Source organism: Dichotomopilus funicola, assembly GCF_033296635.1.
Source record: "Dichotomopilus funicola strain CBS 141.50 unplaced genomic scaffold C8A04scaffold_53, whole genome shotgun sequence".
NCBI lineage: Eukaryota > Fungi > Ascomycota > Sordariomycetes > Sordariales > Chaetomiaceae > Dichotomopilus > Dichotomopilus funicola.
The window spans coordinates 197-13420 of record NW_026944074.1 but is presented as its reverse complement, the minus strand read 5'-3'; the positions used below and the strand labels follow the sequence as shown (position 1 = coordinate 13420).

General features: G+C 55.0%; 4 protein-coding genes across 4 annotated transcripts; 3 read left to right on the top strand and 1 right to left on the bottom strand.

The window, feature by feature from the left end:
* Nucleotides 1–1220: 1220 nt before the first annotated feature.
* Nucleotides 1221–2763, bottom strand: C8A04DRAFT_13804 (class II DAHP synthetase; the record flags this gene model as incomplete). Its single annotated transcript, XM_062777858.1, has 3 exons — nt 1221–1469; nt 1527–2166; nt 2207–2763. 3 exons carry the CDS (start codon nt 2761–2763, stop codon nt 1221–1223), a joined length of 1446 nt encoding a protein of 481 aa, XP_062635119.1.
* Nucleotides 2764–4997: 2234 nt separating this feature from the next.
* Nucleotides 4998–7416, top strand: C8A04DRAFT_38798 (AMP-binding enzyme domain protein; the record flags this gene model as incomplete). The annotated part of the gene is made up of 3 exons (XM_062784350.1): nt 4998–5234; nt 5295–6713; nt 7306–7416. The coding sequence occupies 3 exons, from the start codon at nt 4998–5000 to the stop codon at nt 7414–7416; spliced, it is 1767 nt and encodes a 588-aa protein (XP_062635118.1).
* Nucleotides 7417–7671: 255 nt separating this feature from the next.
* C8A04DRAFT_13774 (major facilitator superfamily domain-containing protein) lies at nt 7672–9353 on the top strand (the record flags this gene model as incomplete). The annotated part of the gene is made up of 4 exons (XM_062777848.1): nt 7672–7928; nt 7993–8240; nt 8305–8662; nt 8729–9353. 4 exons carry the CDS (start codon nt 7672–7674, stop codon nt 9351–9353), a joined length of 1488 nt encoding a protein of 495 aa, XP_062635117.1.
* A 2361-nt stretch (nt 9354–11714) lies between these two features.
* On the top strand, nt 11715–12590 carry C8A04DRAFT_30586 (uncharacterized protein; the record flags this gene model as incomplete). Its single annotated transcript, XM_062781431.1, has 4 exons — nt 11715–11906; nt 12009–12149; nt 12218–12340; nt 12441–12590. 4 exons carry the CDS (start codon nt 11715–11717, stop codon nt 12588–12590), a joined length of 606 nt encoding a protein of 201 aa, XP_062635116.1.
* Between the last annotated feature and the right edge of the window lie 634 nt (nt 12591–13224).

The following is a 13224-nucleotide window of genomic DNA, read 5'->3' as shown; positions in this document are numbered from 1 at the left end:
CGGCTAAAGTTAACGTCTCACTCTGTCTGCGGGCCACATCAAAGCTCTATCGAGCGGGCAACCGAGGAGCCAACCCGAACTAGCAGGTACCTGAGCTGTTGGTAAGAATTGAGGTTTGGCGTGTCTCGATAGGTGTGACAACACACAATGCAGTGCCAGCAGTGGCGCCATGGCGTGACGGGACGGTCAATATGGTGGTCTCCATACCGGTTCGGCCGTGAGGTTGTGGATTCTTGAGACGGGTGTGAAATGGATATGAGTAGTATAAGAGGAGGTCCTCCCGCTCTGTCCTGCTCTCCTTTCCAACTTCCAAGTCCTCACGCTTTCTTCCCCTTAGACTGCGCGATCATCTTGTTCCTTCTAAATCTAGACCACCTTCCCACACAAACGTTCATTTGTTTGTATTATATTTCAATCCAACATTATAACCGCAAAGATGGCCTCGGTCAAGACCCGACTGTTACGACCACCCTCACTGGCAGCGACAAACGTAGCCTGTTCCGTAGTGCGGCCGAGGGCTCTTCTGCCAACTCCGACATTAATGGCGGTGTGGTCGACACGGTCACTGGCGCACTTGACGATCTGTCCCACGATGTCGGGAATGTTGCCGGCGACACCGGCGAGGTTGGCATCCCCGTCGACGAGCTGGCCAAGGCCCTGTCTAAACAAGGCCTACGCAGGAGGTGGTAGCATCATTGATGAAAAAGTAGTGGGATGACGGGGGTTCATGTACGGCGCAAGGCAGAATTAACCATAGCGTGGCACTGGCCTGTCAGTGAATCTGGTGTTGTACTGGACACGTTACACGTCCAAGACTGATGCCAGGGGAAATTTTAATTTGTTAAGTTAAACAAAGTCCGAACCCCTTCTTCACCTTCGCCAGCATCATAATTAGATTGAAATACAGTCTGTTCCTTCATCTCTCGGCGTTATGATGTGAGAGTGTTAATGAGTGAAGACTTGACCCAAGCGAATTCCAGCACAGCGTACTCCGAACTATATTCCCTGTTGTAACTCTGCGGACACTCTTGCTTCGAGGTTTACCGATCTTTTGGGACCGAGGACAACCCTTTGGCAATTATTAGTGAAGTTACACCGAATGCGAAAGTACTTGGGTTGATATCACACATTACAGGATGTTGAAGTACGTGACAGTATGATTTCCCAGTAATAACGAGGTAGTATAACACCATCTTGTCATCTTCATTATGAATCTAAAACTAAGCATTCCCCAGCAACCCAGCAAAAGGCACGCGAAAGAACCGCAGCGCCCTCTCAAGCAGCGGCACCCGAATCAAGGATGTCTGGCCCTCGCGCACACCCCCGACCACCTTCTCATCCTCCACCACACCCTGCTTCTCAGTCTCCTCGCCCATCGCCCTCGCCTTGACCAACATCTCGGCCACCTTCTCCACAAACTCCAGCGCCTGCGACCCCGACAACCGCGGATCACACAAGCTCTTGTACCGCTCCCCGCCCAGTTCCGCTCTGGCCTTTTCTCTATCTTCACTCTCTAATACACCTACCTCCGATGACGATGACGAAGAAAGGAACAACACCCCCTTATCCACACACTCCACGACATCCTCCCCCGTCTGCTCCAAATGCAACCCGCCCAACTGCACTCCAAACTCGCCCAACACCTCAATCACCTGCTCCACCTCCCTCAGCATCGTCGTCGGACACCGGGTTTTGACCACAGCCCCGTTATTCTCCGGCCCCGTGTCGACAGCAAAAGTGTTGCCGTGGCATGGGTCACACATCCAGACGGGCGCTGGCAGGCCGCTGGCCTGGATGGCTCGTAAGATGGGTGGAAGGACGATGGAGGCTTTGTCTACGCCTAGGCGTGGGATTAACGTCACCTTTCCTTCTTCTCCTCTCTCTTCCCCTTCCTTACTGTCGAGAGGGCCGGATAAGAGAGTCAAAACAGCAATGACCTCCTCAGGGGTAGTGGTCGGGCCGATCTTGACGCCCACCGGGTTGCGCAGGCCGCGCGCGTACTCGAGGTGGGCGCCGTCGAGCTGGCGGGTGCGCTCGCCGATCCAGAGGAAGGCGGCTGAGGTGTTGTAGCGGGTTGTGGGTGTTGTCAGGGCGGTTTCGAGGGGCAGGTGGAGGGCTTCGTGGGCTGTGTAGATTGGTTTTCTTTGTTTTTTGTCAGTATTCATTCTCCATTTTGGGATTAATTATTTGTTTCTGAGGGACTCACAGAGAAGAACTCAGTTTATGCAGCACCGCCAAGGCATGCCACCACCCATGCAACAACTTCCTCGGATCCGGCTCCCTATCCTCCGCACTCGCCCCATTCACATTATGCCCGCGAAAAGCATGCACCGTCCTCCCATCCACCAACGTCTCCATCAACTGCGACCGCGGCTTAGAGTACTGCCCGGCCAGCCTCGCCGTCACATGCACCGGCACTTTCTCCCCCAATGCTCGTTCTAATACTTCAGCCTGCCGGTTTAAAAGGTCCATTTTCAACCCGACGATGGCATCCGTCGTGTCGTCGAAGCTCTCGGCGCAGTCGCCGCCGACGAGGAGGAAGGCTTCGCCGCGGGCGGCAGCGGCATGGTTGGAGCGGACGGTGTCGATGGTGGAGGGGTTGACGAGGGGGGGCAGGTCGGCGAGGCGGGCGAGGGTGATGGCTAGGAGGGGGTGGGTGTGCGGTGGATAGAGGACTTGTTGGGCGTGGGTGGGGGAGGATTGCCAGGAGGTTGGGGACCATGCCCGTCTCTGTGTAAGGGGAATATCTGTAGAAGGATGCATGTTGAACTGCGTTGGCAGAGGTTGAATTTGGTTTGGGTCTGTGTCTGAGGCAGAAGTTGAAGACCAAGTGGTGATTTAGTGATGATCATGATAGTAACAACAATGACAACCACACAGCGACGAGATATCCAGCCTACAAAAGGCGGAGCATATCGCCTCATTCCCGGCTTACACGTCGTCCTCAAGTCAGCCTGGCCCGTAAGTCGCCGTATCTCGGACGTCTACCGGACGTTTACTCGGACGCAGACCATCGGGGATTCGACTCACCCGGTCCTCTTCCAACCAGGTACGTACTCTTTCTTACCCACTGCCATCAACCTCACTCAGCCTTGGGCCGCCTCCTGCTCTCGTACACGCAGCCTAGTCCATCGGGCCCTCTCACGACCATCCCTTCCGATCATCAGTCTATTTGTCCGCCCATTCCCGAGACCGTCTCTCACCTCGGAACGCCACGATAACGCCAATCACGCCTCTAATCCGAGATGTACTATGTAGCGCCCTTCCGAAATGCAGTTCCTCAAGGTCAACTCCCCCGAGATGCAGCCATCCGAGATGTGGCCTTGTGGCGCAGTGCATGGCGTTCACGGGAAGCCGGAGAGCACGGGAAGCAGGACAATACCCGTCTGCAGATGCAATCTCAGAGTCTCCACATGCAGAATATGCACGATCGGATAATATTGGCTGTTACAGCGAAACTGCCGTCGGCAGAGAAGTGAAGTACACAGTAGGAGAGTGAGATGCGGGATGTGAAGGGGCCCAAAACGGGGATCGGGGGTACTTCGTTCGTTCGCCGATTACCATGTTAATTCCGTCGGAAAGAGAATCAAGTAAAGGATAGTCAGATACGTAAGTAGGGACCGTGGATCGGAACATAGTGTAAGAGCCCCTTTGGCCCCCACGAACTAAAACCAGAGTCACAACCATCCTTATCCGAACCCCCTGCCTCGGCAGCTGTCTCCGAACGACCGAAGTACGGAGATACCTCGCCTATCGCCCAGCGCGGCACGGCGAAGCGGGTACATATACCTTCACTAAGCTAAACAGGGGTTGATGCGGCTTACATTTCAGAGTTAAGGTCACTGCGTGATCTGGTTCTGCAATCGTCAGCCAAGAGGTGGCATCCTCGGAGGATTGTATACAGCACCCCGGGATTGGCGGGCGGGTGTAACGGAACGATCTGCTAGCCTTCCTGGTCTATCGGGTTAACAATCCCCTATTCGTCCGTTTATTCGGACACCCGTTCAGACAAACTTTCGGACGATAGTGTCCTGCACGATCACAGCCAGTAGACGCATATCCGATTAAGGAATTTTACCCTCTAGGTTTGTTTGGTTTCTTCTTGCCTGCCGGAAGTGGTGGGTCATAGATAGTAGAAGTAAGAAAAGAGCCAAGTTCCTCCGGTTCAAGATGGTGTCATGCAATCTCCAAGTGGGATCATGGCCATCGTGCATAAGTCTAGTCTGCAGCAGGCAGGGGTGCGGATTGTCGTCACCTCGGCTTAGACCTGACTTGTATAGTCGGAATTGAGCCTCGCTCTTCGCTCTCTTGCTACGCTCGGCTCTTAGTCTGATGCGATGCGAATGGCCCGGAGATAGCACGCAGAATGCAACTGCGTAATCGGCATCGTCTTGCTGTCTCAGACCTTGCCCACTTACCTGGCAAGGCGAGACAAGACAAGGCAGACAAGGAACTAACTTGACCCGGCTCGGACATGATAGTCGCGGGCGCGGGGCGGCCATCCGCGGATCCTAACGGCCTGGCGGGGGACGTCCTTCGGCGAATTCACGCCGCCGGCGTCCGGTCAGGATATTACTTCTAGGGCAAAGGATGGATCTCGTACCCTTTCCCCCGCAAACTTACAGTTAAATCAGAACACTGTAAACTCATCACCACCAGCAAGTGACTGCTTGTCTGCCTTCCTCATGCCTCCTCAACGTGGCCTTCATCTTGACTCTGATTTTTGGCGACGGCGCCGGAGAAGTCTCTCGTCTGCTGTCTCGTTGCTTGTGAAGCACCGGAATACCCCGTCGACAGATATTCGGACTCCTACTCCTCCTCCTGTTTCTGAGCCTGTTCCAGCTCCAGCTTCGGCTTCAGCTTCTGCTTCTTCAGATACCACCATCGCTGGTGATATCCCGGATACCGATACTCACCCCCCTGAGATTCATCCACCTGAGATCCATCCTCCCGAGACTCACACTCGCATTCACCCACCCGACCCCGAGACACACAAAATGTTCGAATCCAAACTCCCCCTCCCTCAGCTCCCGACAAGCGATGTCTTCAACTACATCTTCCACTACGGTCGGCGCGCCTACCCCTGGAGCCGCGTGGTGTATCGGGTCGACGGCACCGACGAGACCCTGACACTGGCCCAACTCGAAGACCAGAGCCTGCGCCTGGCCCGGGCCCTGAAGAAGAAATACGGCATCAAGCCGAACGATGTTATCTCGATCGCCGCGAAGGATGGTGTACGTCACCCCTTGGTTTCTGTTGTCCACATGGAGAGTGTGAACTAACAAAGACGACAGATCCAATACCCCATAGCGTTCTTCGGCGCCCTAGCAGCCGGCGCCACCCTCGCCCTAATCCCCATCCAAAAAGAGCTCTCCACCCCGGACATCGCCAGCCGGCTCCAAACCTCCCACTCCAAGCTCCTCATCACCGACAGCTATCTCCTCCCGCTCTCCGAACCGGCCTCCTCCCTTGCCGGCGGCGTCCCCATCATCACCCTCGACGAAGCCGACGCCGAAATACCTTCCCTGTCCGACCTCACCGCCCACGCCCAACCGGCTACCACCAGTTTTGCGTTAGAAACCCACGCTGCTGCGTCCGACCACGACGCGTTTATTAACAGGACTAGTGGATCAACGGGGAATATGAAATCTGTTCTTGTCTCCCACGCGCATTACATCGCCGCCATGGAAGGCACACTGCACACCATCCCCCCGACGACAGACGTGACAACCGATGTTTGGCTCGCCAGTTCCTCCCTCGGCTTCCTAATCAACGCCAAACTGTTCATGGGCCTCAACCTGCTGCTTGGCATCCCCGTCGTGTTAATGCCCACACCGTTGGACGAAACCTCGGTTTCCGTCATCAAACGCCACGCGATAACCTTCATCCTGGTGTTCCCGCCGTTGATCGCGAAGCTGGCTAAAGCGACTGATCTCGCAGCGGCTGATGTAGCATCGATTAAATGGCTGTTATCCGCCGGCGCCGTGATCCCCGCCAACTTGCGCAGAGCGATAGCGCAGAAGTTTCCCCATGTGGATCTAACCCTGGAATGGGCCACCTCCGAAACGATGTTGATTTCCATCCAGACTAATGATCCGTCCTCTCGCCGGGAAGGCTCCAGCGGGACGTTGGTGAACGGGATACAAGCCCGCGTGGTGGATACCCAGACAGGGGAGGATTTAGGCGCCGGCGAGCCAGGCGCGATATTGGTGCGGAATCAGTTGGCGCGGTTTAGGGGGTATAAAGACAACGTGGAGGCGAATCGGGAGTTTGATTCCGGGGGATGGTTCCATACGGGGGATTATGGGTTTATTGACGGGGAGTGTAATGTGTATATTATTGATCGGATTAAGGAGATGATGAGGGTGGGCGATGGGTATGGGAGTCGGATTAGCGCGGGAGATTTGGAGAATGTGGTGTTTGAGCATGAGGCGGTGCACAGTGTGGTGGTGGTGGGGATTTGGGACGAGGAGAAGGCGACGGAGGTGCCGACGGGGTTTGTGGTGCCGATGCAGGCGTTCCGGGGGCAGGTTGGGCCGGAGTTGGCGAGGAATATTGAGGTGGCCGCGGAGAAGAAGGGGTTGACCGGGTTGAAGAGGTTGAGTGGAGGGGTGTATTTTGTGGATGCGTTGCCGACGACGGGGTTTAAGATCAATAGGCGGATTATGAAGGGGTTGAAGCGGGATCCGGTGACGAGGTTGGCGAGCTGGGATGTGGGTGAGGAGTTGCCGAAGGTGCCGGCGTTTTTGGCCGAGACCAAATCGTTGGTGGCCGCGCCGCAGGGGCAGTTGATTGCGTCGTGACGATAACGTCAGACATGACGAGGACATGGTGGTCTTGTTGACGACTAGCGCCGGGCAGTAGCCGGTGACGAGATGTATCTATCCTGTGAGAGTGAGACCGAGATTGTGAGTACCCCATAACAACGAGTTTTATGATTCTACCAGTAAACACCGCATCTTCGCATGACGAACTGTCAACTCAAGATGAACCAAGCTTGCGATCTGAGATCTGAATCATCTCCACACCCACGCTGAACAGGGATGATCCCAAAGTGCCACACAATCTGGATCACCGCGGTTCTCGAACAGTTCTCTTTTGAAACGACGAGTTCTCGAGGCACGCGAGTAAAATCTCGAACATGACCACCAAGAGCTCGCGTGGAAGGTAAGACCGCGTGGGGGTGTCCAGGAACCAAAAACCAAGACACAGAAACATCACAGAAACAGACAAAACCCCGACCCCCGAATCTCATCATCGGCCCAATGCATCACGACATTGGCCGCTGGGTCCACGAAAACCCAGACAACCCCACTCCGTTGCAGCACTTTCCACCTTTTACATCTCTCACCCAGAGAAACGCAGAGGGCAGTACCCGGTTACCTCAAGCAGCGGCCCCTCGACTTGCTGCAGTAGAAGCCGTTACGGGAATGCCGGTCGCGGGAGTCCCACGGACAAGCTCCACTAATACCCGGCTTCTGGCGGTATTGCCAGCAATGGTTCCTAGTCAACGCAAGATGCACAGGAAATTCCATGATGATACCTTGTTTAGTGATTGATTGATAAAACCGCGATGGGCCGGTGAATGGAAACGTGAGGCTTTAAATCAGTTTTCCTCTCTTTTCAACACAATTCCCAAAACCACGGGCGAGAGCCAGAAAGGCAGACATCATGTCGTCGCTCGAAAAGGAGATAGCAGCCGAAGTGCCGAAGGACCAAGAAGCAGTCAACCCGGGGGCAGGTCCGGCAACACCCCAAAAGCCCCTCTCCCGCTTCACCCGCTGTTACCGCAGCCCCCTCTTCAACGTCATCCTCGTCGGCTTAATCTCCTTCACTCAACCCGGCATCTGGAACGCCCTCAACAGCACCGGCGCCGGTGGCCAGCAGGAGCCCTATCTTGTCAACGGGTCTAATGCCTTGACCTACGGGTATTAAATACCCCCTCCCATCTCGCAAGCCCCAACCACCCGAAGTAAAGCTAACTGCTTGTAGGTTGATGGTCTTCGGCTGCACAATCTTCGGCGTGCTCTCCAACCGCATCGGCGTAAAAAAGGTCCTAATCATCGGCACATTGGGGTATGCGCCATACTCGGCCTCGTTGTATGTCAACAACCGGTACGGCACGGAGTGGTTCGTCCTGTTTGGCGGAGCGACCTGTGGTATTGCGGCTTCTGCGCTGTGGGCGTCGGAGGGAGCTATTGCGCTTGGGTATGGTGATGTGAAGGATCGGGGGAAATATGGTGAGTACCCTACCCACCAAACCCGGTGATAAGTCCTACGTCAGGTGGCTAATGGACTTCACAGCCGGCATCTGGCTCGGCCTGCGCGAGTTAGGCCAACTCATCGGTGCCGCTATCCAGCTGCCGCTCAACGTGAGCACCAGCAGCCGCGGGAAGGTCAGCTACACGACCTATCTCGTTTTGATCGCCCTGCAGTGTCTGGGGTTGCCGTTGGCGCTGTTGGTGTCCCCGCCTGAGAAGGTTATCCACAAGGATGGCACGCGCGGCCAGAATGATACAAAGTCGAAAAAGAAGACGACTCTGGAAGAAGAGGCTCGCAAGACCTGGGCGCTGCTGAAGCGGAAGCAGATGTTCCTCTTGATTCCGATCTTGATTGGGTTTCAATGGAATACGGTGTACCTGGGGATTTACATGACTAAATAGTGAGTTTTTGTCGTGTCATTCTCCCATTACTTACCAAAGCCCGTACCAGTGGCTAACATGACAAGCTTCTCCGTCCGCGCCCGCACCCTCGGCGCCCTAGTCTCCGGAATCGTCGCCACTCTAGCCAACATCTTCTGGGGCTGGTTCTACGACCTCAAGTACTTCGGCCGGCCCACACTGGCAAAAGCCTGCTGGGCCTTCTTCGTCGTCACCATGCTGGCCGTGTTCGGGTGGCAGGTAGCCAACGAGAAACTCTACGGCGATTCCAACCCGCGCGTCACGCTCGACTGGGAGAACCCCGGCTTCGGCCGCGCCTTTGGGTCCATGATCATTTTTCGGTTCTTGAACGAGTCGCATTACATGTTCATGTACTGGATTGTGGGCGCGTTTTTTGACGATCTCGAGACGCTGACGCTGGCGGTGAGTTTGGTGCGGACGTTTGAGTCTATTGGGTCCTGCATCTCGTTTGGCATTGGTGCGGCGTCGGTGTCGCCTATGGTAAACCTGATTATTTCGTTTGCCATGTTTGGCATCACCATTCCGGCTACCTCTTGGGTTGTGTTTATGGTGCCGGAACGGCCGGTGGATTTGCGCAAGGAAGATGGGCAATCATCGACGGAGACTGAAAGTATCGAGGCCTCTAAGGTCGCTACGCAGGCTGCTGAGCTGTCGAGCGTTCCTCGTCCGTGAGTCTCGACTCATGAACGAAGGGTAATAGACGCAATTTATTGTTTTTACCTCGAGATACCCTACGCGAGAATCAATACATCAATCGTCCTAGTAATGGTCTGCGATTTGATGAGGCGGTAACTTCATGTCGGCGGCTTGCTTCGCTGAAGATTCCGATATTTCGTTGGTGGGGCGGGTTCAGAAAAGGGTGCCGGCTGACAATTCCACAAGTGTTGACTGAGGAATCCCAGGACACCTGACCCGATCTGGTGAATCGGCAAGCCTGTGACCTGCGCATGTGGGCCCCCACGCCTGGTGCCACAGGAGCTTAATTCGCGTGCGCCGGGTGCAGCTTTTCCCCTACAAACTGCCGGATTTCCCCAGACACGTCACCTCTCTACCATGCCAAGTACTATGCTCTGACGAACCCTTCCGTGGCAAAGAGCCTCGGTGCGCTTCTCCATCTTCAGTCCCTCGTACCTCTCGAGTCTCGATGGTCTGCCTATACATTGGCTAATCTCTCGCCTGCATGCCGCAAGCCCCATCTGTGACTTTTCGCGGTTGTCATGAGGAGGCAGCAGAGCGTCTGTTAAGCATCCACAACGCGATTAGAACATTTGCCTAGTGTCCACTTTGTGTTAACTATAGTAGAGCGGCAAACTCACGTCGAGAGTGGCCTTGCTTAGGCGAAGGGCGTGAGCCACCGGGCGGCCGAGGCCCGTAACGTCTTCGAGAAAAATGGTCCGTGAAACTAATGTAACGAGCAAGGATTGGTGAATGTCGGTGAACTGGGTACACAGTGAGCTTGGGCGGGCGTGCAGACAGAGAGGGACCAGACATTGGAGAGAAAGGGAGGGTTAATTTCATGGGTCACCTACCGTATGATACGAGTCGATAATAAGTTTAGAGTCCGGACTTGGAGGGATTGGTTCTGTCCTAGGGGAGGTCAAATCCCTCATGATGATATGCGTCATCGAGGTGAAGTTTTCGGAGCCCTTAATGATTTCCTGCCATCACAACAACAAACACCCTTGGGTCAGCTTTCGGGCTCGGAATAATTAGGGTTATCTAAGGCCAAAACATCACTCACGGGATATGGCGAAAGAGGGGCGATGAGGTGCATCAACCAGGCCTGTTTGCTAACTATACTGTCCCGCTTCTCCCGCCCAATATCGGCCGAGTGTCCGGACTGTACCGCCCAACAATCATCCCTGATCCCCCTAAGCTCGACCCTGGCTGGCCTGATGGACGCGGCCCTTCACGATCAGCATGTGAGGCGGTAGAAGCCGGGGAGACCGGAGAGAACTAGGGCCGTAGCGATCCCACCAGCCAGGCACGCCAGGGTCGATCTCAGCCCGGGTATGGTTAGTCGAGACTCCGCCTCCCCAACCGGCCGGTGAGCCGGTGTTGATGAGGATGAGCCGAGACGGAAGAACACAGCGGCGCTGGGTTCGTGCACCCCATCACCTCGCTTTCCTTGAGGCCAGTGCCGAGCAAGGGTCCAAACACCGCAACAAACGCCAAGAGCGAGGTGTCCACCATACGTAGGGAGTTAGTCCCAACCGGACTCCAGCTGACCCGCCGATCGCACAAAGCAGCTTGTTGGCAACGCGGTCAATAACCACCAAAACTCCAGCGTGTTTTCGGTGATCCAAAAAAGCATGCCAAGACTTAACGAGCCGTGCCCCTGGAACCGGGGCTTCCTGCAAAGGCGATCATCATCCTGGTTCCCGACTGTTCGGTGGGCTGCCCGGCTGATCCCAGCTGGATCACGCCAATCCAAGACTAGGGTGTCTGGGTTCAGCTCAGAGCCAGAGCCGAACAGCGGGTTTAGAGTGAAGCTAGCCCGACGATCCTCTCCGAAAGCCAGAGCCGTGTCTGTGATGTTGTGACAACGAACTTCAAGACATTGTAGGTGGCTAGCTAGGTAGCAGATTATGAAAATGGTGAGATGTTTTTGCATCTGGACCATCCTACCGGTGTGCTGTTCACATAGATGGAGACTGGAGTTTGGACGGACTGGCGCGACTGATCATTGCCATTCTGGGATAAACCTCCCTCGACGTGTCTTGAGTTGTGCGGTGTCGTCGCGGCATTGGGGTGACTAGCTGCTGCATGTTGGAAGAAACATCGCAATGACCGCTGGGGAGTCGCAGGGGCGGGAGAGAGGCGTGATCATCATCGAGGAGCAGTCCAGCGCAGGCAGAGAGGAGAGTTTGACTGTCATCCTGCTCGATCGAGTCTTTAGGTTGTCTATAAAGGACTGCTTCACCCGCCACCGAGTCTGCCATTTCTCTTCTCATCATCCCCTCGTCGTCACCAAGCTCCAGCACAACACTGTTCAGCAAACTTCTCTCAATACTTAGCCCTCCCATTGCAAACATGGTTTCCTTCCGCTCCCTCTTCGCCGGCGCGGCCATCCTCGCGGCTCCCATCATGGCCGCCCTCTCACCTGAGCAGATTGCTGCCGGCATCAACTCGATAACGGAGAAGACCCAAGCTCTTCAGGCGCCAGCCCAGAGCATCACCCTTGTCAATGCCCCCTTGATTATCATCGGCCAGGGCCCGTTCCCCGTAAGTGTGGACCATATATCCCCGCCCTCGGTTGTCGGTACCTTGGTACCTCAGCTTCGGCCAAGCGATCCAAGAGACAAAAACTCGCTAACACGGGCACAGGAAATCATTGCCGGGTTCGCAGACATAGTTTCGACTGCAACGAGTCTTGCCAATCAAATCGGCGCCTCCACTGTGAAGAAGCGGGAAGCGCTATCTGCGCGTCAGTCTGGCGCTGAAGTTGTGTCCGATGCTTTCCGCGCCGTATGAAATTGCCCTCTATCCCCGGGTCGTGGGGTCCTGCGTCTGTGGCTAACATGTGTTTGCTCTAGTACGTCCGTGTGAACCAAGCGCTGCTCAACATTTTGATTGGCAAGGCAGGACTTCTTGAGCAAGTCCCTCTCGTTGGCGCGCCGGTGGCGTCCGCCCTTCGTGGCGTCGAGGCCATTACTGATGTCAGTCACGCTCCGAACCCCATGCACCCTAACCCCTGGGCTTTCGTTACTCCTTTCCCACACTCCGCGCGCAAATGGCTGACGTGCTAATCTTGACCAGTCGATCGCCATCACGCTCATCAACCTGTTCGAGGAGAGGGCGGCGGAGTTGACGTCGGATGCCAATTCCAATGACGCCACCCTGACCATTACCATTCAGAAATACGAAGGCCTCCAGCTCAAGAAGCGCGCCGAGACCTTCATTGCTTAGGTGTACGCACCTGGTGTGTCAACAAAAGTGCGTCTGGGCAGGCGATGTGCCGACCCATCGGACAGGAGAGGTGAAGTTCCCGGCAGGGGCTGGGCTGGGAGGAACTTACAGTCCGGGTCCCAGCACCGCTGAGCCCGGATTTGTGGTAGTAGCATATCATAATAGCCGGATACGAGCACCGTAATCGCAATTTTTAGTCCTTTGTATCTGGATGACCCTGTCCATTTCTGGTTCTACCCTGTTCCATCAAATTGTTCAGCTCCTGGTAGAAAAAGTATAAACCGAAAAATAGGAGACCCGCAGAGGTGAAGGTTGTGAAACCATTACTCAAAACCTCAAGTCCTGGTTACGGAGGTCCAGTCGATGAATCCAGTCAAAACGGTTATCGCCCCACTGCACTCGCGTTAGATCCATTTTTCTATTCCAAGCCATTGCATTGCGAAGACAATTTCAAAATCGAATGTACCTCAATCCCACCAACCGCCCGATCGCATTGCATCACTTCTAGCCGAGCAGTACTGCACATTAATTTCCAAAACCTCTATTGCTTATAAGCTGCTAAAGTAGTTCAATCTTCAATTCAATCTTCAATTCAATCTTCAATTCAATCTTCAATTCAATCTTCAATTCAATC